The 25,852-nt window shown below is 31.4% G+C and overlaps 1 protein-coding gene across 1 annotated transcript; it reads right to left on the reverse strand.

Moving 5' to 3' along the window:
- On the reverse strand, positions 1-25,046 carry LOC134707139 (late secretory pathway protein AVL9 homolog). Its single transcript, XM_063566676.1, has 15 exons — positions 24,884-25,046; positions 20,443-20,563; positions 19,722-19,807; positions 18,599-18,670; positions 17,190-17,346; positions 16,415-16,494; positions 14,681-14,750; positions 11,679-12,958; positions 11,046-11,180; positions 9,492-9,630; positions 7,935-8,015; positions 7,210-7,324; positions 6,758-6,811; positions 5,980-6,047; positions 1-1,198 (listed from the first exon to the last, which is right to left on the reverse strand). Exons 1-15 carry the CDS (start codon positions 24,962-24,964, stop codon positions 1,101-1,103), a joined length of 2,637 nt encoding a protein of 878 aa, XP_063422746.1. The 5' UTR covers positions 24,965-25,046; the 3' UTR covers positions 1-1,100.
- Between the last annotated feature and the right edge of the window lie 806 nt (positions 25,047-25,852).

The raw sequence follows: 25,852 nt of genomic DNA on the forward strand, positions 1-25,852 counted from the left end.
GTGCTCTAAATTAATATGCATACTGTGCCTTTTGTTGATAATTTACAATTCATGGTGATCATAGATTCAAGATTTCCAAAAGCAAATACAATTGAAGTTTCATATCAACTGTAATTTTTAAGCCAAAAAGCATTCTTTACATTGTGCTAAAACCCATTTATAATAGAGAGAAACATGTCATACCATGGACTATTTGCATTTTAGAAATGAAACAAATACAAAAGTAAAAAAAAATCAAATATAGTTTAAATGTCAAACTTTACAAGTGTTTAACAGTCTCTATGAGCATGATAAGCATTTTGAAACTTCAAATGGTTTGGTTTTGGCTACTTTAAATTTATTATCCATGACAAAAAAGGATAGAAAGACAAACAGACAGAAAGAAAGACAAGATCTGTAATAACACTTTACATACTAGGAGCATATTATTATATACTGAGACAGATAAAATGACAAATAAAGCCAAAGCAGATGGAAACAATGTTGAGCAAAAAACCCAAAAATTGGTTACAAAATAATCAAACAATTGAGGTTCACTGTAAGGAAAGTGGCATAGGGGTGAACTGAAAATTAGGGTGGGGGTTTCTTTTGTGTGTAACTGTAAGCCCTTCAATACTTTTTTGTCACATTTTAAAGTGGGGGATGGTCCCCTTGCAACCGTGGCTCCTACACAAGTGAAGTATGTTTATGCAGCTAAACTTCCAATAAAACATGAGGTATTGTGTAATATTGAGGTTTCATATGAATGACGTCCAACACAATACTTTTTGAAAATAACAAATATGGAAAAGAAATATGAAAATAAATGTACCTTTATAAACTTTGTGATATGTAAGTCTGAGAAACAGAAAAATTGTTTGAATGACTTCAACTAAGATACCACTATAAACATGATAAATATAAATTAGCCTGTAATGGAATGTACAATGATATTTATACAAAGACAGTTTGTCACCACAGTAATTTCTAATAAATTGAATTCAGTTCAATTATGCATAAATCTAACTTTTTCTAAATTTAATATCACATTTTGTCTCAATTATAAATGTTGAGATATTCGTGTAAGCCATGTTGGGGGTTTAACAATAATAGCATACAAGCTATGATTCTGGTTGTGATTTTTCTTCCTTCTTCCAATCTGTAGTAAAGTTACTGAACCATGAACTCACAGCTGATTTAGCTGTCGTTATCGCACCACCTGTCAAAATAAAGTAAAGATATATTACACTTTCTATGTTAAAAACAGATGATTTGTTCAAATAATTGCACAATGGTCAAAATAAGGTTCCTACAAGTATATTGGTATTTCTATATTAACACTTTCCTTACTGAATTGTTTTTTTTCGCGACGTTGTATGACCTGATCAAATTTCGGCGCGCAGTTTGCCTGGCCTGAATTAATTTGAAGTGTGAATGTGGAAAAAATGATGTTTTAATAAAAACGTGTGTATCTTTGTTGTTTCTCATCAAATCGGTTTCAAACTCGATATTGTTACACTTAAGTATGAAAGGAGTGTTGCAATATAAATAAATTTACATGACAATACCTACTTTTGATTTTTTTTAACCTTTTGTGGAAAGAAAATGACGTTTGAATTGAGAAATCTCTTTTTTTTTGTGACCAGTTTATATTTTTGCCTCCGATCTTCTAAATTAACAATACAAATGGTAATTAACAATTTCCAGTGTTCCTTTATCATAGTTTTATAGAAAAAATAAATCCAGAGTCAAAATTCTAGCTTATTAGTCAGAATAAATACGAATAAAAATGGTTTGACAAATTCCGCGGCGGCCATTTTTTTACCTGTACAATGCAATCACCAGATAGGAAGTTGTGTCCCTGGATAAGTTGGAGTTGTCTTTCTTAGTCCGATGTTTTCTTTGAATTTTTGCATGACTATTGATCTAAATTGACTATTGGGATCTTTTGTGGAATTTTTAATATTTTAATGGAGATATCTAATGATTTATTTTTCTGGTAAAATCAAAACTTTTGAGATTAATATGTGCTTTTTTTTTAATGTGCAAATATTTTTTTCTGTTTTTTTTGTATCAAACCACTGACTGCATGGAAATATTAATTAAATGTAAGATGACCTGACAAACTTATCCATGTACATTTAACACTTTAATAATGTGTTGATAAATTAAGTGAGACATAATTAAATGTTGAAAGACAATCATGAACTTTTAAAAATAAAATTACTTTGAAAAAGTCAATGATTTATTTTTAAAATTATTTATTATAAGTGTCCTGACTCCATGGGATGCTAGAATTTCCACTGTCTTTGGTTTTGTATTGATCAATGATGAAGATAATTTAATGTTCCTTATTAAAAAAAAAATTAAATGAAAATGTCAACTGTAACAGCAAATATAAATTATGAATATCCTTTAAACAACTTATCTGTGAAAACAAATTATGTATATATAATATCCTTTCAACTTAAAAATTGTAACAAAGTAACTGTTAATTTAAGAAGTTTAATTTTTGACTGAGTGGGAGACAGTGAAGCAATGGGGTAGGCAAAGGGGTTTTCTACATTCAACACAACCATATTTTCAAACCTTTTTTCCTGTGTACCTTTAATAGCTACCCTAGCCCAGCATATGTGACACCTTATCTTGTTTCCAAAAGTCTACTGGCAAACAGAGTTAACCTACATGTGTTTGATCTGTCTTGACATGGTAGATTTCACAATATGACATACACCGTGTCTGACACTACCAAAACCCAAAGTTTGATGGCCCATTTCTTTGTTTTAGAAGGCATGAATTGCTTGAATGCATCCCTCCCTTTGTAAGGTATCATGAATCGTCACCTATCGTTTGGGGACATGTTGGTCTCTCATTTTTGTCTGTTAAGGGGGTCTTTAATTTCTGAGTTTGTAAGATACATCATTATTAGCCTCCCATCTTTGCTCACCTCACTGGTGTGTATCAGTGAAGTGAAGATACCTTATTATCTGCATAATTTCATCCATTTCTTTGAAAAATTAGAGACCATGACTTATATTTTTAATAACTATAAACATGATAAAATTAAAGCCTTCAAGTGTTGGGATTAATAAATTTTAGGATAAAAACAATATATGTACATTGTCAGAAAATATAACATTTTTGTCCTAAATTCTATTTAGCTCATACAATTATATTTTATTTTCCGTCAATGTACATATATATTGAATATGAGAATAATTGCCTGTTAAAATAAAAACATAATTGTTATGGCTTTTTTACTCTAATATATGTGTGTGGCTCTGGTCTGGCTGCGGTTTAACATCTTAAAATTGAGATGATTATATTCATATTTATATATGATTTATAAAAACATTACTGGTTTTATGTTAATTATCAAATCATTGCAATATTACTTTGCTCTCCATGGGCCCTTTAATTAGAATAAAAATATCTTATCTCTGGAATCAAAATATCCTATCTTTGGAATAAAATGTCTTATCTTATCTAATTATAACTATTAATTATTTGGTTGTCAGATAGAAACATCTGAAAAAAATATCCTTCTTTGGGTCTCATATGTTTTGTGGACCAGTTACTTCTGGGATAAATGTGGAAGACCTCTTTCAAATTTCAATATATAAAATTCTTGGTGCCATCAGTCATTGTTGGGGGACATCAGTGGCACAATTTACATCTGTCAGCTGTCATTATTTTCGTCTGAAAGTTCGCTGACCCTTCTCTTTCAACATCACTTCAGGAGTGATCATGAAATCATCACCGATGTCATTTTGAGGTCAATGCATTTCATACCGTTGACCAAGAAGATCTACTTCTCCCACCAAAAATCCGTCAAACTCGTTCTCAAAACTATCGGACATTTTTATGTCTCAGAATGTTACAGACATGATACAGACCATGAAACGACATTTTACTAATATTTACTATAATTTTGCGTCCTTGACATCGGCAAGTGAGAGAGGAATGTGATTGGATTGTTTTATTTAGAACTTCCATAAAAGGAGTGCAACCTTTTGCACTCGTGGGAAAAATCCAATTACCGCGCAGACGGAAGTCGGATTATTAATTGATTTTATTCTCCGTGCAATTGTTAAAATCATTTCTCGTAATTTGTATCATAATGTTAATCAAAATATTCATGAAATTAAATTTAACTTTCCTTCCAAATAACCTTTTCTCGACGAAAAAAGTCACATGTTCGCATCACATGTTTTTGTACAAAATGGCGGCGGCTTATTTTGTTTGTTGACGCTACCGATCTTTCATTGTATTGAAGTATATATAAGGTATCAAATTCAGTCAGAATTGGTATTCTTTAACTGTGATATACAAGCTTCCTGAAAACCTATATATGTATAGGTTAAACATAGCTTTACGGGGTGAAATGAGTTAAAAGACAAAAAAAAATATGATTATCACGTGATTGTCTATGCCTGAAAGCATTGTTCGGCCTGGCTACGGAGATGCCTCAACACATTGTTCGGCCTGGCTACGGGGATGCCTCAACGCATTGTTCGCCTTGAAAGGGTTAATAACAATTGATGTAGCTTAAGCTATTGTGTCCCCTGCTGCAATAAATTATTATTATCGCTTATTGACTGATAAGTTTCGTTCTTTGCACAGTAGAGTGAAAAATTATTGCTAGAAATTAAGAGAGCATACATGTGCTGATGTCAATCATAGTTTAAATAGCTATAAACAGATTATCATTGGTCAACTCAACTTGATCATCAGTGGTATAAAAATATAGCATATACCAATACACATAATTAACAGCGCCTGGTGATGTTTGATAGCCTAACCGGTTTCGGTCCATAAAGGACCTTCATCAGAGGCAGAATGGTGGATTAATGTTTGCACCCTATTTATATAGATATGGTAACCGGCGGTTGAGTTAACAGGCGGTTGGGTTAACCGGCGGTTGAGTTAACCGGCGGTTGGATAAAGGGTGTTTTAATAATTTAAGAAGTACATAGTAATCATTTAGTCTTGATCTTTGGCTTATGATCCACCTAAATATCAAGTCTTGAAACAGTATTTCATGGTAGTTATGTGATCTTAATATTTGGCTTATGATACACCTAAATATCAAGTCTTGAAATAGTACTTCCTAGTAGTCATGCAGTCTTGACCTCAGGCTTATGATACACCTGTATATCAAGTCTTGAAATAGTAATTCATGGTAGTCATGCAGTCTTGATCTTTGGTATATGATACACCTAAATATCAAGTCTAATAATAGTATTTCATGGTAGTCATGCAGTCTTGACGTTTTAGCTTGTGATACACCAAAACATCAAGTCAAAACTATTACCCCCCCCTAACCAAACAAAATTTGGTTTAAGGGGGGGGGTTCTTATTGAGAATGCTTCATTTAAGCCTTTAGTACTCCTTTCAAGATCAAAGGTAGATGAATATTAATCCTCAGTGTTAAAAAGTTTTTAACACCTTAAGTTTGTAATGTAGGTATTACATATATACATCAATTTCAGGTAATCGCTAGGCTTACGCTTAGAGCTCCTATGCTATGATCATCAGTGGTATTCTATAAATACATGAATATGTGTACATTAAATTATTTCCTTGGTAGACATGAATCTGTGCCTACACATTTACAACCTGATAAATAACAGCATATAAGGTTTTTTGTTCCAGGTTTCATATATTCATGAAAAGATTATTCAAAATGGAATACTGCTTCAATGATATGATCACATGAGTTTACATTAATTCATAATTTACAGTCTTCATTGACATGTGGTTTGGTTCAACATCATAAAAAGATAACTGCAACCTATCAATGTTATTGAACTAAGTTATTTTTTCTTTATAATAAAGATGGCAATGTGCACATGATCTACTAGTATATGCTTGACTTTGTCAGTTAATCATTAAAGATAAAGAGGATTTATTTAATCAATTCAGTGTCCTTGCATAATTTAATCCTCGTGACTTTAAACAAACAGAAATATATCATGCCTATTTCATTAATCAACTTACCTACAAATTTTCCTGTCTGTGTTACAGCAGCATTAATTTTCTTACCCCTCTCTGTACTTTGCATGGAACTAGCAAAAAAAAAGACCAATTATCAATAAGAAATTGGTGACTAGAACATATAAAAAATCTCCATTCAGGCCATAAGTGTCAAAATCTGTGGTATGTGCTCTTTGGTCGGGTTGTTATCTCTTTCACTTATTCCCCATTTACACTCACAATTTTAATCTTGGGTGCATGGACATCAGATTGTTCACTGCTCCTTAAAACAAATTTTCAATAAGCTCTGTTTAAAACTCTGGAGCTATCCTCTATTGTACCTATATATGTCTCATGGAAGAAGTTTAATAAGCATGATGTACTTAAAGCATCAAATACATGTGAGAAAATGTGTTGAATATATATTGTAGAACGGTAGAACCTCTTAATCTCAAAACATATCTGACAGTTTTTTGTAAGACATTATCATGTTTACCAAGGTTTATAATTAGGTTTTAACAATCATATAACATGTATAAAGCTATGAAATGTTATTCTTCAAATTTTTTAACTAACCCAATGATGGTCAAATTTGGCATTACTAGCTCATTTTATGGCTATTTTTTTTTAAAGCATGAGTAAGTGACGAAAAACAATTCACATATCATATATTCAAAAGTTCAAGGTCAAACAAACTATAAATAAAGTTTGTGTTGGACCTGTTATCTGCACAAACATCAGGGGAATTTGAATAGTTCTGTATTTTATATATGTAAAACATTTTTAGTTTTGTATAACTTACTGTGCCAGTCTGACTTTGATATCACTGACTCCTAGGTTACCATGACAAGGATGTCTAAAATATAAATTACATTTTCTCCTTACAATCAGAAGCAATGCACATTTATATAACAAGTATTATGCATAAAACTAGTGTCGTTAAAATTAATAGGGAGCTTGTCTCATCTTGTGTGGGAATTATCAAATGAACCTGTAAATATCTGTTTTTGGTCAACAATCCTAGGGTTTACAATTTCATTCTTTTTTATTGACAGTCAAGTGGTTTTTTGGTGAAATATATTATAATGATGTTTATTTTCTCACTTTTTCTTACCCTGGACACTACATAAATGCATGAATGAAAGGGAAAAGGGTCACAAATGAGTTCAAGCTTGGTATAATATCTTTTGGTTTAACAAATATCCTGAAATCAGTAATATTCCTTTATACTTTTTAGATTATTTTAAAACTTACCCTAATGGAACCTCACTCATTCCTGGATGAGTGTCACCAGACCAAACTCTGTAGCACTGAGTTGTCTTAAAGGATTGAAGAAATGGCAGTCCAAAATCCTCATGTAATTTCACATCTGAAATGATACAGCTACTGTTAACTATTTATAAGATGCAAAATAAAATTAACCCTTTTCATTTCTCAATATCAGGTTCCAATTTGAGAAAATCATTTATAGTCTTAAATCTTTTCTAGTTTATCTAGTAACGGTAAACATATAAAATTTAAATCAATAGCTGTTTCCTATTTGTATAAAGAATTATAGGTATTTTTCCCTGGGAAGTTACAGAATTTCGTTGCAGACAATGTTATAACCTGGTTTCCCAATTTATATATATATTTATATTCAATATTAGGTCAATGTCAGAAAATATCAACTTTTTTGTATGAGGTTTAGAAACTTGGGAAGGGAGGGGTCTCCTGAGCCCTTCCCAAGTTTTGCGCCAAGTACAAAAAAACTTAAATAAATAAATTGATAGCTATATAAATTGTAACACAGATTTCAAACTTATTTTCCTCCCTTAATGAACCCCTGATTGTGGAAAAAGTGTTCCATGATGAAATTGACATTGTACAAAATATAGCTGTGTTACTATATTTAGAAAAATAAACACAACTAGTTGCAATATAAATATATATATTATGTAACCATCAAATAAAGAGGAATATGGCAACATAAGACTGACCATCCTGTTTACAGGTAACCAATAAAGATTGTAGATAGACTTTAAACTGTGCTCTTAACCATTCATCTCCACCTTCCCAGCCTGAAAATAAAATAGGGTCAACAAGTATTAAATACTCTGTCTTTTTCAACTGTACAATAAAATATTAACAACGTTGTGTCATTATATACTAACTACAAAAATGTCATTATAACCACTATTTTTTGCACCAATATGAATGAAACGGAGAAATTATAATTTATGACAGTAAGCCATGATTTTCTACTATAATTGTAAATCATCTATACTATTAAACAAGAAGACCTAATTTTTGGCTTCTCTTCTTTCCACAATTAATTGATCAACACGCCTCTGTGTCCTAAAGGTACAGTACATAGTGCCATTTGTCATCCATTCATATGATTATTCAGATTGAGTTATTTTTGGAGAAAAACGAGAAAAAAAGGCATCCGGATATTGTCCCGACATTGGACGAAATTTTAAGTCAGATTAGACTTCCAGTTTGCGTTTTTCTGTAAACTTTGAACATACATATGAGGTATATAACTCATGTTATTATTCTTGAACCATTGGTTATAATTTTATATTTAATTACAGGGTCTTTTTACTACAAACTTTTTCGTATCATAATAAAAGAGAATCCAAAACCTGAGGAGTGTTTATTTGTGTTTTAAATAATCCAATGAAAACCACTCGACTACATATAAAAGAATAAAGTGTTTTTTCAGAATTCTTTCTGCTATCATTGTTTCACAGAGTTTATTAAATAGAGAGGGTCTGTATACTATATCAATGATCACTATGGATCGATTAGTAAACTTAGAATTGAAAGTAAATACACTATATTTATATAGTAATGAATGTTCATAATATACAGATGAGCACTAAAAAAATTCATGTGAACTTTTGATACCTTTTCAGAAATTCTCCAGTCATTAAATCTTTTACAAAATTCATTGATTACAAAAAAAAGAAGATGTGGTATGATTGCATTGTTGAGACAACTCTCCACAAGACACCAATATGACAGAGATCATATTTACAGGTTATAGGTTATCATACAACCTTCAACAACGAGCAAAGCCCATACCGCATACTCAGCTTTAAAAGGCCCCAAACTGACAATGTAAAACAATTCAAACCAGAAAACTAGCTGCCTTATTTTATGTACAAAAAAATGAAAAAAAAATAAATATGTAACACATAAACAAACAACAACCACTGAATGACAGGCTTCTTACTTGAATGTCATATTGGAAATAAAGGAGGAGGGATAAAAAAAAAAGAAGGATTTTCCTGTCTCCAATAACCTATGTATGACTTATGATACTTTTGCTGAAATTCTCCAGTCATTCAATATTTTACAAAATTCTTCCAACAACACTTTACATACTTTAAACTACGCTCTGAATGCCCGCCATTTCGCGGGTGTGTTCTAGTTACTTTAAAAATTGCAAACTTAAAAGCTAGATATCTAAGCAAATTTTTGAATTGACTTATTTCCCTTATCTGTAACTGAAAAAAAAGTAAATAGATTAAGTCCAAATAAACAATTACCTGTTGTTTCAAACAGAGAATCTTCACTGTCCCCAACCACAGCCTTAACAAGTATATCAGCAAATCTTAGATCAGCAGTCGTCAGGTTTAACAGTTTCTGTAACTCTTTGTCATGGAACTCTATTTTCTCTTCAGATACCTGAATCAATAAATAAAGATTACAAACGAAAGTGAACCAACGCCTGGTGCAGGGTCATTATGATAAAAAAAAACATAAAATGTAGAGAGTCTTATAACAACAACACTTTAGGGACTGCTGCAGAAATTTATTGATCAAAGTTCGCATAAAGATAATACCTTATATATAATCATGATAATTTTGAGGTGTACAAGAAGCCTGAAAATACTGTTTACATTTTACACCAGAAACTATAACTATACTATGTTTAGTTGCTAAAAGCATCAGTTGAAAATAATTTTTTTACAAAAAAAATCACCAAAATAATCACAGATTTGTTTATTTTGCATTAAATAGAATAGAGAAAACCGTCATGACTGTATTGTTTTTGAATCTTGGAGTAACTATAACTTTATATAGATATAGGAAGATGTGGTGTGAGTGCCAATGAGACAACTCTCCATCCAAATAACAATTTAAAAATTAAACCATTATAGGTTAAAGTACGGCCTTCAACACGGAGCCTTGGCTCACACCGAACAACAAGCTATAAAGGGCCCCAAAATTACTAGTGTAAAACCATTCAAACAGGAAAACCAACGGTCTAATCTATATAAACAAAACGAGAAACGAGAAACACGTATATATTACATTAACAAACGACAACTACTGTACATCAGATTCCTGACTTAGGACAGGTGCAAACATTTGCAGCGGGATTAAACGTTTTAATGGATCCAAACCTTCTCCCTTTTTCTGAAACAATAGCATAACATCACTACATAGAAAATCATACGATAAAATATCAATTGGCAGACTTAACTCAATCAAAAAACGTATGATTACACAATGAACGAATAAATTTGATCTGCGATATGTGAATACGTTTACTGTTGAAAATATCAGTTTACCAGCTATGCTTTTAGCCTTTGTATCACTAGGTTTGCTCAATTTGCAACAGCAAAACACTTAGACATGTTAGACTAAGTTTCAAACACAATACAGTTATTTCTTAAATCAGGACCAAAATGGTAGCTTATTTAAAAGTTAAATATTTCATATCATAAGGAACATGAGTACGAAGTATTCAAGTTCATATGAACAAGGTGAACTAACAAACCAAAAACTTAAGCCTAAGAATGTACTTGTTTTACACTCAGATCTCTAATATCTGTGATTGTAATATCCTAGTCAAAAAACTGTAATCTGGCATATAACTTAAAAACTTCATATGTATTTGTTTACTCTGAAGTTGATATGCCCTTAATTTTCTGGTAAAGTGTCTAAATCAAAACAATTCAACCGGGTATAGTAAGGAGGGAAAGAATCGACAGAATAAAAATACAAGATGTAGGGAGATTAAGACAGCTGCACAGCCAGAAATATAACCCTCCCTTATAGGAGGCATATAAAAATAACTAGTCTAGACACCTTACCTCCACCACAGCATCCGTTAGGTGGCGCTTCTGTCTAAACAGGATGTTGGTAGCACCAATCACAAATCCTCTTATATTCACATCATTAAGTAGGTCATAATACTGCAGAGACAAATATGGATGGCATATATAACCCTGAAAGCAGAAGAAACATGTACAGTGTAATGTCAAGACATTTAGATAGCAAATCAGATATCTTTTCAATTTCTTTATACATAGTGAATGCCACATATAATTAATTGACTTATAAATTAGTCATTGGGTATAACCTGTATAATGAACTATAATAAAATTAATGTCATTTTAACTTTGCTGGATTGTTGTCTCATTTGCAATCACACCTTATGTCCATGTTTATAAGATCCCTCAAAGATCTAAAGAAATTAACATTGCTTATAAATTTAAAACACATAGCCCTGACATTTAGTGCTGAAGTCCCCTAACAGTGATATTAACACAGTAAAATTGAAAAAAAGACAAAAAAACATTTAAGTTCATGAAATGGGTAAACACTTATCTTATTTTACATAAAATACCAATTGACAATTTATATCCATCCTATGTGTACATACATGTACTTCCATACTCTCATATAGCTTTTTTTAATATTGAAAGGAACACAACAAAACTCACCTTGGTAAATATAATTAACGGAAATCCACAATCATCCTGCTGCAGTTTGGGAATAGTTGGTACTTTGACTTTCAAATCCTGCATTGGTATCATTTTATTATTATTAGCCTTTCTGTTCCGGATTTTCTCCTTAACATTAAAGCCACCAAATGCAGTACTTAACTTATTTTTAAGTGCAGCTGCTTTTTTGCCAGGACTGTCTTTTTCTTCAGCTTTAGAATTATTTTCAGTGAGAGGTATATCTGTAAATGTAACATCTTCCTTTTTCTCAACCTCTCCATCTTGTAATTGACTAGTTTTTGTAAATGGGTTTTCTATTGGTTGACTAAGGCGTTCATCAGCTTCTAACTTTTTTTCAGCCAGTGAATTAGCTGCTTTTAATTGTTCTGAATGATCTCCACTAGAGTCTAAGTTAGGATCTATTGTTAGGAGAAGTGAGTCTTCCTCCCAAGAGAAACAATCCTCCCTGTCTATTTTCAGTATACTCTCTGGTGAGTCAATATCCTCTATACTATTACTTCTCTTTAAGTCCTCTAAATTCAATGATAATTCTAAATTAGATGCTTTTTCATTTTCATCAAAGTCTTCACATTTTTCAGCATATTCCTCAATATTTACCACAGAACTGTTATTTTTAATTATCTCCCCTGTTTGCACAGCCTCGATGTGAGTAATAGACTTCATATTCATAAATGGGTCAGACTGAACAGAATCTGCACTTGTTGGAGTTTTTGGCTGTTTTTCTTTATCAACATTTGTAGATTTTTGTGGTGTTTCTGTTTTAGATGCTGTCAATTTTGTCTCACCAAAATTATGTTCACCAATTAATATACCATTGCAAAATCCCTTAGGACTTGATCCACTTATATCTGGTTTAGCTATACCAGCATTGTCTATATTATCACAATTATTTAAATCACAAGATTGAGTAGCTGATTTCACAGCCTCAGTATCACAGCCTTCTTTGACCTCTGCCTCAACTCTGACATAATCACTACCTACAGTAGAACCTTCTGAATCTTTGTCTACTTCACACTCTCTATCAATAGTCAAAGGTTGAGGTTCCACACTTAAACTTCTGTTTAGTTCAGCTTTATCACTGGTCTGTTTGTTTAAACTGCTGTCAGAACTTGTTTTGAGAACAGGTTTTTCATCATGGTAGTGAACCTCTAGATATTCATCACTTTCAGTACTGCCATACATTGCTGGGTGTAATGTCGGTGAAAGTAACCTCTCACCTCCACATGTAGCAGCCTCTTCTAAACCGTACTCAATCATACCTAAAACCAACATGTAAAATGATTTATAGACAAGTGGCAAGTCTTTTCACACATATTACTTATTTTTTTGTATGTTCCCATGCCTCACTTAGACTATCATTTTTTTAGAAGTGAACCATGAAAAATTCAAGTTGGCATATAATTCCAAAAGTTCACATCATAATGAACATGTATACTAAGTTAAAAAAGGTTATCTGACCACAACTTCATTCACAGTATACAAATTCAAGGGGGCTCAAGGGTATAATTTTTTCTTCTAAATATAGGATTTCGCTATTTTTTCTATGAATGAACTTAATCATATTCTTATTAGAATTTTTTATTTAAAAATGGGGTCACCTATTATTTGAGCTCACAATCTGCCTTCAAAAGAAGCATGCCTTTTTGTTAATGTCCTTTTTTTCTATTGAACTAATAGGAGAAATACAGGGATTATCAAAATAAAAAAAGAACTAAATTACAGAAATCGCCTAAATTTTACAATTATTTAGTTTAAGTACAGCTTATTTGAAAAAAAAAGAATTAAAAAATTATAGTTCACTGATTAGTTAAATTAGACATTTTTTTTCAAAGGGAGATAATTTTGAGCGTTTTCAATGATTTAAACATTTTTTAAATGTCATCTGGGGTCAAAACGCATTGATTTTTGTACCAACTACAGTTATAGTGTAACAAATAAAACTTGTAATGAAAATACAAATTTTGAAAATTTTGCTAAAATGTTTGTACCCTCTAGCCTCTTTAACCAAAAACTTTCACCTGAGAATGTATTGATTTCATACTATCATATTTCCAAGTTCAGCAACCGTGAATGGGGATGTAAATGTAATTTGGCATCAAATCTACAAATTTCACATCATAATGTACCATCAGCTATAAGTTTAACACTAATTAAATTCTCCAATATTTTATTTATCGATGTAAAAATTTATTTTGTTATCAATAAATTAAATCCACAACTGAATATTATTGCTATAGACCAATTAACATTCACTGTCCTACATTTTGTTGATATCTATATTTGAATCTGACTGGTTATGATGTCTTTACAATAAATCTATTGAATGTGATCTGATTCAAATGCTTAGATACATGATTTTTTTATTATTTGTTATTGGCTTTGAACTAGCTTCCAGTTACAATGAGTACTCATAAGGTACTTTGTGTCTTAGTGTTTTTGTGTTTTGAATCAATCTTATCGACTAAGTAGGTTTAAGGTGGATCCCTACAGTAATAATAAATATTTTATCACAGTTGAATTCTTCTGCCACAGTCTTTATTTGCCTGATTCATGTATTTTCATGTCAGTACAAATGTAGCTGTTGTTCATTTATTCTTTCGTACATCAATAAGGTCATTAGTTTTTTTGTTTGCATTGTTTAACATTGATAATGTCAGCTTGCTATGTGGTTTTTAAGTTTTGCTCATTGTTTAAGGATGTGTAGTGACCTATAATTGCCAAGGTTTTTGTCATTTGGTCACTGTTAAACAGACAGATGCAGAGACCAGACACATAATGCCCATCTTCTATTGTAGCAAGTAACATATAAGGAAATTAACCACAAAGTTAAAGTTTTCCTTCCTTTAAGTCAAAGGTAAGGTACATACAATTATGGAAAAAAGGTTTAAAAGTATGATTTTATATAATATAGTTCCCTTTTTACTAGGATTGAGGTATATAATTCTTCCTATTGTTTTTACTTATTTTATTGATAATCTTACCTGGAAATAATGATAAAACTGATAACAACGAATTACACAACCTTTCAACAGGTGTACCAGAAAATAATACCTGTAAAAATAGCAATAAATGTTAACAGGTAACAAAATCATAACACAACTATTGAACAGCTACCAAAATATAATACTTGTAAATGTAACAGCAGGTAATAAACCGTTACAAAACTTCAACAGGTGTACATGAAAATATTATCTGTTAAAAAAGGAATAAATATTTTAACATACAGAACTTGTGTATGGGAGTACCTGATAACAACACATCTTTCTATATAACAAACATGATTGTTTCATTAACAAAACTGAAACCACCTGACTTCGTTTTACCTAAGTCATTGTTACTTGGGAATTGTAAAATGTTTCTTTTTTTGTGTTTTTTAGAGATTTTTTTTGATTCAACAGTTGAAAGACATCAAAAGATGATTAAAATCAGCTGATTAAAACATTCCCTTGTTTTCCTCTACATATTTCAATTTAAACACAAGTATACTAAGCAGTTACTGTTTTTCTGACACCATCATACATATAAAAGAATAGAGATTTTTCTATTCTTTATTGTGCAATTTAATCCTGCCATGTGTCTTTCCTTGTACTTGTGAGTAATTCTTACTGTTTTTGTATAATATTCTGCTAAAACAGGACTATGAAATAATCAAATTAAGGTTATCACTCAAGAAATTTTACGGTCACAATCATAAGCTGATTGGCCATTATGACAAAAGTGTGTCAGAAATCATATCTGATATTCTTCCTCAGTCATAATAACTTTCCATCATTGCCAAACTGAAAAAGAAATAACACGATGGGTGCCGTATACGGTGCATGAAATGTTAACCCTTCTGGAGCACCTGATTTCACTCCCGGTTTTTAGTGGAGTTCATGTGTTGTTTCTTATTTATTATTTATAACTGTTGATGTAAATGTCCTTTGTCTTTTGAGTCTTTGTTTACTCCATGGTTTTGACTGTAATTGTCTTTTGATTCTTTAAATCTAGCTACCTATGTGGTCAGCAGTATTACTAAATATAGAAGTTTGAACCTTGACAATCCAAGAATTCTAGTGGCTAAATTGGATCTAAGTTTAAAGGTATAAAAGTGGTTTCTGATATGTTATAAAACACAACATACCCGTCTTTCCAATAGTATTAGTTTAAACAGTACTACAATCTTGTGTTTACATACCCGTCTTTCCAATAGTATTAGTTTAAACAGTACTACAATCTTGTGTTTACATACCCGTCTTTCCAATAGTATTAGTTTAAACAGTACTACAATCTTGTGTTTACATACCCGTCTTTCCAATAGTATTAGTTTAAACAGTACTACAATCTTGTGTTTACATACCCGTCTTTCCAATAGTATTAGTTTAAACAGTACTACAATCTTGTGTTTACATACCCGTCTTTCCAATAGTATTAGTTTAAACAGTACTACAATCTTGTGTTTACATACCCGTCTTTCCAATAGTATTAGTTTAAACAGTACTACAAGCTGTGTTTACATACCCGTCTTTCCAATAGTATTAGTTTAAACAGTACTACAATCTTGTGTTTACATACCCGTCTTTCCAATAGTATTAGTTTAAACAGTACTACAATCTTGTGTTTACTTACCCGTCTTTCCAATAGTATTAGTTTAAACAGTACTACAATCTTGTGTTTACATACCCGTCTTTCCAATAGTATTAGTTTAAACAGTACTACAAGCTGTGTTTACATACCCGTCTTTCCAATAGTATTAGTTTAAACAGAACTACAATCTTGTGTTTGAATTCAACAACAACATCTCTCACAGACATTCCTATAAAATAATATTGGTAATTATGTTTTGTTTTTATTCTGTTTTCTTATTCTGAGTCCACATATTCTTATATCTATCACACAGTAAACACAGGAAATAGATACATTGTATATAATGTCAACTAGAATTATGAGCACAAATCCTGAAATGTGTGGCTTACCTTACTGATCATGGTTGATTTTATATTGAAACAAAGCCTTTAAGATCACATCAAAATCAAATATGGATCTTCTCCTCATAGTATGTGACCATATAATGTATGTATCAATATAAGGTTGCTGTACATTTATATTTGATTTAACATCTGGAAATAAAGATTGCTTATGGTTTGACTGATAGAGGAGGATTGAACTGTATACTCACACTACCTCATACAATGTAGTGTGAGATATAAGTATGGGTTCATAGTAGTTGGTTGTTTTAGATGATGTTGTTTGTTGTACTGTGCAATATTCTTGATAGTTCTATCTTTATGTTTTTACCATATCTTTAATTCAGTTGCCTTCCCTGTTTTATTACACATGGACTAGCACTTCTGAATGAATATTATCATATTCTAGATTTGCAATAAAATTTCCAAAATGAAAATATATTTCCTGCTTTCATATTTTCTTAAATGTAGAGTAGGGTTTTCAATTTTTTCTGATTGAAGAAATCTCCTGTAAAGCTGTCAGTAATGAATTTGTGTCTCTTACCTAAACACATATGTGATCCTTCTTTCAAGCTGTCACTTAATGAGGTAGTAAGATTTTTGTAGGTTTCCTCTAACAACTGCACTTTACTGAAATCTTTTTCGTCAAAGTATGCATGTGTAATTAGCTCTAATTTGGTTTGTATCAATCCAAAAAGAGGCTAAAATAAATATAATTAATTACAAAATAAGCAAAACATTTCAGAATAATTTTATTTTAGATGTAACACGTTTTCTGATTGGCTGTCGTTATTTTGTTATGAGCCCATAGATATAATTTAGTAATGTGACCGTGACATCATCAAAGTTGATTCATGGTATTCTACGGTTTAAAATGGAATTTAGAATTAAATTATAAGAAATGAATGTAATATTTTTTATGTCTATTCGAAATAACATAAAAAATGTGGTGCACACTGTTTAATAAACAGCTAGGTGTGTTATTCAGTGTGCACCAAATTTTTTTTGTTATTTCTTCATAGACAGAATTTTTTTTACAGTATTTCCTTAAATGGCAATCTGTTACATCACCTAATGATCCTTACATATCTTATCACAAGTAGAAGCACACTATTGAAATCTAAATCCTTTCTGAAAACAAAATTCCTAATCTGATGAGGCTGTTACTCGTTAGTTTTCTCGTTTGAATTGTTTTCCATTGTCAATTCAGGGTCTTTTATAGCTGACTATTTGGTATGGGCTTTGCACATTGTTGAAGGCTGTACGGTGACCTATAGTTGTTAATTTCTGTGTCATTTGGTCTCTTGTGGACAGTTGTCTCATTGGCAATCATTCCACATCTTTTTTATATTTAAAATAAATTTGACTCATGTGCATGTCTCACCATGGCTGTTTCCTTTGAGTATTATTTATCCTTTTTAAAATTCAAAGACAAGAGATGTTTGTTTCAGTAAAGCTCATGTTGTTGGTTTTATTTACTTTTACTTACAAACAGAATCTTGAACTTGGTTTTTACAATTGGACTTTTTAATAAAGCACTTACATTTATATAATGTTAAGGAAGGAAATGATTGAATACTACACTTTATTTAGAATGATAATTTATATTTAGGAAAAGGTTTACAGAATCTTAATATATAATTCACACAATTAGCAGGAAACCAGTCTGTCCAACCAGAGAATTTATTTCTTCACTTCAAAGAGTAGTTCCTTGGACAAAGAGTATTTACAACATTTTAATTAAACTATATGTAAACAGGAAGAAGTAGCTTCACAGGAGAGGTAAGATTTGCTTACACATTTAAATTGAACAATATCATGCCACAGGCCAAATATATAATATTCCTATTCATAAATACTGATATAAGCAAGGTAATTCAGACTGAGTTATGTATTTACTACCCCAGCTGTGACTGCAAGCTTCTTACACACTTATGTGTAATGCACACTTACCAGTTTACTGAGAACACACACACTCTTCTGGACTGAACTTCTTGTCACATCAGATGATTTATTAACAAGATCCTGGAAATAAATTAGTGAGACTATGCATGTTGATGATTCATTGAACTTTTTTTATTTATCATCAAACATTTTTGAATGTTTACAAAAAGGAGAGAAAGTACTTAAACCTGCTGCATTTGTTTGCACCAATCATAAGTCAGGAACTAGTTGTTCAGTTGTTGTAGTTTGTTGATGTGGTTCATAAGTGTTCTTTGTTTTTATTTAGATTAGACCGTCGGTTTTCCTCTTCGAACGGTTTTACATTAGTAGTAATTTTTTGGGGACCTTTATAGCATGCTGTATGGATGTTAGCCAAGATTCAGTGTTAAATGCCCTACTTTGACCTATAATGGTTTACTTTAAAAAAAAAAAAATTGTGACTTGGATGGAAAGTTGTCTCATTGGCACTCATACCACATCTTGTTTTTATCTACTTATGACCTATTTTCACCAAAAATTATTATCAATAAATTGAGAATGGAAATGGGGAACGTGTCAAAGAGACAACAACCCGACCATGCATGGAACAGAAAACAGCATAAGGTCACCAACAGGTCTTCAATGCAGTGAGAAACTCCCGCACCTGGAGGCGTCCTTCAGCTTCAAGTTTAAATGTCGTTCTCTATAAACTGATCTTTGAAAGTTGAATCTGTCTCATTCATAATTTTTTTACCGCCTTCTATAGAGACATTGTATTGTTAGCATACAATAACTGTACCAAACAGTCTATTATTTGAACTTGGAATTATTTTTAATTATGGAATTTGCATAGTTTCTTATGTTTAATTTTTTTTTAATAAATTCCATGTTTATTTGGTATTATAATCTTTTGAGTGGTTAATAACACTTTCCATACAATGTAATTTGGTAAGTTAGTGTTGTGCGCGGCACAGTGCATTCTATTGAAAATATACTATTTTCTTTGTAATAGAAAGTGTTCTGCGCAGCACAGAACATTTTGGTACAGAATAAACATGGAATTTATTAAAAAATTCAATAACAAGAAATCAAGCAAATTCCATAATTAAAAATAATTCCAAGTTCAAATAATAGACTGTTACCAATAGAATACCTTAGTATCAATCTGTCTGTAACATGCCACCCCATAAACTGTTTTATGCTTTTCCTGTCTTGAAGGCAGATGAAAGAATATAGTATCTAAAATACAAATTAAAATAGCTAATTGTGATTATTTAAAAATTATCTAGCCTCTATGATAATATTGATAAAGTGTTTATGTGAACATTTTTCCTTACATTGCCTTATCTTGTTATTTTTACTTTTAATTTTGAATTTCTTTTCAAATCACAACGCTTTAGTATCTTCTAGCATATATAGACTGAAGGCCACTTTTATGCAGGCAAGGTTCAAAATAGGTTTTAACTTATAGTATTTCACCATATTGATTTGTATTAATGCAAATTACTAGTAAAAGCTAACCCAATTTTGAATGCTTTATATTCATGATTTAATCCTCTAATACAAGTGACATTTAATATTTTAACCGAATAGTTAAAATGTACATGTATAATATGCAGACTCATTCTTAAAAGTCATAACTACAATGTATACTATCTCATTGACTTTTCCTGCATTATAAGTCAGCCTATAAGTATTTGTCAGTGTATGAACAATACATTGACTTTATTCTCAGGGTTTCTACCAGTTTTAATTTTAAGATAAAATATAAATAAACATGTATGAACAGTTTTAATTAATCACACTTCAATTTAGTGAACATCTGATAATTTTACTTGTTGACCTCCCTAGTATTAACACAAGAGTGAACAAACCTTTAGTGTAATTGTGGGCTCCATCTGGTACCCCAAGGGAAGGTAAATGTTTCCATTCTTCTGGTACCTGATTACTGTCAACTGGGTTCCCTTCTATCAGAGGAGGATACGAAAACTCTACCTACAGTATAAAAAGTAATTACAGGTGTCAGATTTAGTTTCATCTCATTGGACTTGAATGAATGAATGATCTTATTCTCACAAACTAGTACATATATGTAGCTACAGAGAAAATAACAGTTCATAATAAAATGATAATATATAAATACATATATTTTGTTTCGCATGTGTGAGAATAAATAACATTATAATATTATTACAGTTTCTCTAACAAGGAGGACAGACTTTTAATGATATACATGTACATATATCATATAAATCTACATAATTTTTCTAGTTCTTCATCATTTTCAGATGAAAATACATTTTTAAATTTAATTATGTTAGTATTTTTTTTACAATAATGTCATGAATGTGGTAAATATTTTTCTCTTTCAATGTAAATAAAAAAAACATTATTGTATACTCTAACCAATATATCTCTTTTTTTTTAAAGGGGTACTAGTTGTCAAACTCATATCCACCAATTTGACTCAAATTCACATACATGTATTTGAGTTATAACATAATAAAACACATATCCAAATTATCACATGATTATAATAAGTCTAAAATAAACAGTTAACAGTGCATACATGTATAAAAAATAAACATATTAGGATTTCTTGTGTATTTTAGTCTAGACACCATCTAATTAACTAGAGCTATCGAAAAAAAACAAGGATAGAGAAGAAACGACAACAGTCATGACAGTCATTAATGGTAATAATTCTTCCTTTTAAAAACTTTAGAATGATATCGGTCAAATCCATTACAACTAGCCCAACTACTAAATCACCTCAACTTTCTTCCAAATTGACCCACAGAGTTCGCAAAAAGTGTCAGTCCTCAAGATTACACCATCAAAATTTTGCATAGGAATGACACAATTTTAGTATTTTTCAATAGATTAATAGTCAGGAACAGCAGATTTTCTTCAAGGACCACCAGGGGAAAAAAGTTTTGCGAACTCTGGACCCACTTAAGGAAAGGTTTTAATTCACGCTGAATTAAGGCCTGTTAATTCGACCTACTATTGAAAAGAAGTTTTATCCAGCTAAATTTAGGCCTAAAAAACAGCCCCACTCTGTTATGAAATTTAGATTAATCCCATGATATTTGGTTAACCAACACACACCAATAAAAGTAGTTTTATCTCATTGAGTAGAGGTCTTCCAAATCACCCCACCTACATGTATGAAAAAATAAAATAAATTCCACTGAATTCCAGTCTGCTAACTTTACCCACTTTTGAATAGTACAGTTTAGTTTAATCCTGATTATAAATGTCTGCCATTTTAGTTTGTATTGCTGATTTTAATTCTATGCAGAATCAAATATGTTGTAAATTATGATTCTTTTTATTTAAAATGAGGTGACTTTACAGGACATTCTTCATTAGAATTAAATTTCTTTACATACAATGTGTGTGACTTAACGAATCTGGATTTGTCTCTTTTTCATGTTCTCAGTTTTCATATAAACATTGATACGTTTGGCGAGTTGGCAGGATATGACCTTTCTATGTTAAAAATTTGTAAGGGTTCCACGGAACCCAGTGTCTCGCCTACTTTTGCTGTAACTCCCAGGCTCAACAAAAATGAGGAAAACAATCAATAAAAATATTCCTCTTGATACTATCTTTTGCTTGTAAGAAGCTTATGTCCAAGTTTGGTAAAAAATTCAGGATAGTTTATGAATCGAATAAATGTTTTAAAAACTTTAACTGCAGACTGTATGTAATGTTAACTGGAAGAAAAACTAAGTACATTTATAAGTAAAATACAGATACACAGGTACCAAATATTAAAAAAATTTCCTTTCTAGATACTAGCTTTTGATCATAAACAAGCTTCTGTCCAAGCTTGGTACAAATTTAAAATAGTATAAAAAAGGTATTAAATTTAAAATTTAACCACAGAGTGAATGTCATGAATGTGTTGTTTCCTTGCAGAAAACCTAAGTCCATTTAAAAGTAAAATACGGAAAAAATGAATTAATTTTTTTACAAAATTTACTTCTGGATACTATTTTATGATCATAAACAAGCTTCTGTCCAAGTTTTGTACAAACCCAGGATAGTTAAAGAAAGTTTTAAAAAAATTTAAAACTTTAACCACAGAGTGAATGTAATGTTTCCCCGTATAAAAACTAAGTCCATTTATAAGTGAAAAACAGAAAAAATGGAATTTTGTTTTTGCAAACTTTACTTCTGGATACTATCTTATGATCATAAACAAGCTTCTGTCCAAGTTTTGTAGAAATCCAGTATAGTTTAAGAAAGATAGTCAAACTTTAAAAACTTTAACCACAGAGTGAATGTAATGTTTCCCCGCAGAAAAACTAAGTCCATTTATAAATAAAATACAGAAAAATGGAATTTTATTTTACAAAATTTACTTCTGGATACTATCTTATGATCATAAACAAGCTTCTGTCCAAGTTTGGTAGAAATCCAGTAAAGTTTAAGAAAGTTATTAAATTTTCAAAACCTTTAACCACAATGTGAATATTTGTGGACGCCGCCGACAGAATGTAGGATCGCTTAGTCTCGCTTTTTCGACTAAAGTTGAAGGCTCGACAAAAAGGTGAATTTGCAGTCCAAAATTGTATCTATGCAGAGAGTGTTTTACCATGTTAATAAACCTTATCACTATTTGACCGCCATTACTGGATAACACACAGGTTCCCGTAAAATTTTGACGTCATGAAACAAAATATCTGACGCCACAATGGAAAACTGTGCTCTAGCTAGAAATCGAAAGGGGCAGGGTGCCAGTGGAGGGCAGGGCACTTTTTATGATAAGAAAAGGCACTGCTCATTTTTTTGTCTTCGTTTCTGTGTGTTTCACGAGTTAACAAATTTCTTTTTTTTTTACTGTAAATGTTGTTGGTTTTTTTTTAAATAAAGATGCATTTCAACTACTAGTATAATCTTTATTTCATTGTTTGTGTAGTTATAAATGATATAGTAAATCTTCATCAACATATAATTTTTATTATGTTTTAATAGTTTAACTTCACTCTACCCATTATTAAGGAATATGGTTCGTAAATATTACAATTACCACCTACATGTACTACAGTTGTGAGCATTACTAATTTAAAAATGTTTAGAACATGGATTGCCAAAGGTATAATTATCAAGTAGAAATTGCAATATTTTTTTTTAATATGTTCAAAGACAGTTAATATCTTAAGGTAACATTATTATGTTATTATATATTCAATTGGTAATTTATTCCTTTTTTTGATACTACATGTAGATAATATTTTTAGAGGACAAATTTGTAATAAGCTAAAACAGGGGAAGTACATGTAACTTCAAAATCAATTTCCACCACTTTTGCGTTAATTAAAAACTGTGTTTGTCGTTAACAAGTTGAGATGGAAGGCATTTCTGTAAAGGCATAGTTTTATTTTGATGACTTAAATTCAATTCTAAAGTCATGAAAGTCTTCATTTATACACTCCTCCATTGTGACTTGGAGAACGAAAATGTCAACCCAAGTTAAACACACTGGCTGACATCAAAAGTATGACAAAAAGATACATTGTCCTAATTAAATTACCTAGTTATTAACACCTTTGAAGTCTTTAGCATTGTAATTGATTGTAATGACATGATTAACCTGGGGGCAGTCACACAGTATCATTTATGTAATTAACTTGGAGATCGGAAATCGATAAAACAAAATTTTAATAAAACGGCACAAGAGAATTTGGAAAAAGACATCAGGACAGAAGGGCACGGATGAAGGCACCCAGGGCGCGGCACCCTTCTATTTTGGACTAGCGAGACCACAGGAAAAGTGATTGTTGTATGCGACAAAAGTTCAAACGACCTGGTCAGCCGTGATTAGCGATAAGGTGTATAGCAGGGGGTCTCATTGGGGGGTTCCTATCCTGGATCACGCTTACTGTTTTGTCAGATTCCCGTATCCCTCTTACACTATGTATGTAAGCAATTCTCATTTTTTTTGTCATTTCCCACGTCCCGCAAGACCTCATTTCCCGTTTTCATGCCACAATAGTTTGACTTTCACGTGTCACGTTTACAAAAAATCTGCAATCCCCCATCACGTTTAGACCCCAATGAGACCCACTAAAGCAAAGAGAAGACTTTCTGCAGTGTCTGACACTGCGTATAGTTTTCACGGGACCTCATACATTCAACTATTGAATTATGTTCCTTACCTGAAAGTAGAAGAACTTTTCAGGAATTTACAGTTTTTCATAAGAGGGGCTAGTTGTCTTGCTTCAATTTGTGTCTTCAAAAAACATAAACAACAACGCCTTCCATTCTCACGGTTAAAATTAGCCGAACAAATAGTAGAAATACCTGACAACCCTTTTTGTGGTGAAATCCAATAACCACGACATGTAAGACAGGCGATTCGGTCGTGAATGTATGGTCACCCATTTGAAATATGTAATTTTTCTGCCTAATGCATTTCTAAGCTGAATTTGGACAGTGTCCACTAACCCACTTCCGGTTGTTAATCCAACCGACATTCTTTTGTTAGAACAGTTTTCATTGGTTTAGAACGCTCATCATTAAATTTATCTAAAAACCATAAAAATATAAATAATCGAATAATTCCACAATGGCTACAAAGGAAAAAAATTACCCACAATCTGAATATATTCAAAAGTAAGAGGACAAACAGTTTCAAAGTAGTCTAACCGCATATAGTTTTTTACTCCATGTGATATTTTCTTTACCAAATAAAACGGAAAAAAGTCAGGAACTGGCTAAAGTGTAGAGCAGCAAATCACTAAGTTCATACATGTATAAATGCACCACATGCAATCTTTAACACATACTGGTATCGTTCCTTCTTAAATGATTAAGAATTGAAGTAAACATTATTAAAAACAAATGTGAAAATGACCACTAACACAGGGAGGAGATAATCAGTACAAAGAGGGATAACTCAATTTCTTAACTCACACTGGAAAATTTTATTTAGCGTAATATTTACTTACTTAGGTTCTTTTACTGATACAGGAACTAATGTTCCTCCTCATCAGTCTCTATATCTAAATCTTCTCTACTTCCGGTGAATGTTGATTTATTGTATTGAAATCTTAATCTTCTTTTTTATACAGATATATAATGAATATAGATGACAGGTTATTTGCCCTATACTATATATAAAAATATTAATTTTCGCGAACCATTTAGACGGTCACGGAAATTCCAAAATATGGCATCAGTGAGGAGAGTTGTGCAAATAATATGAATACACAGAACCCCCCATCCAAATTATCTTTAGCTAAAAGTATTCATCATTTTCTATTTTATATG

The sequence above is a fragment of the Mytilus trossulus genome, chromosome 2 (genome assembly GCF_036588685.1).
Source record: "Mytilus trossulus isolate FHL-02 chromosome 2, PNRI_Mtr1.1.1.hap1, whole genome shotgun sequence".
NCBI lineage: Eukaryota > Metazoa > Mollusca > Bivalvia > Mytilida > Mytilidae > Mytilus > Mytilus trossulus.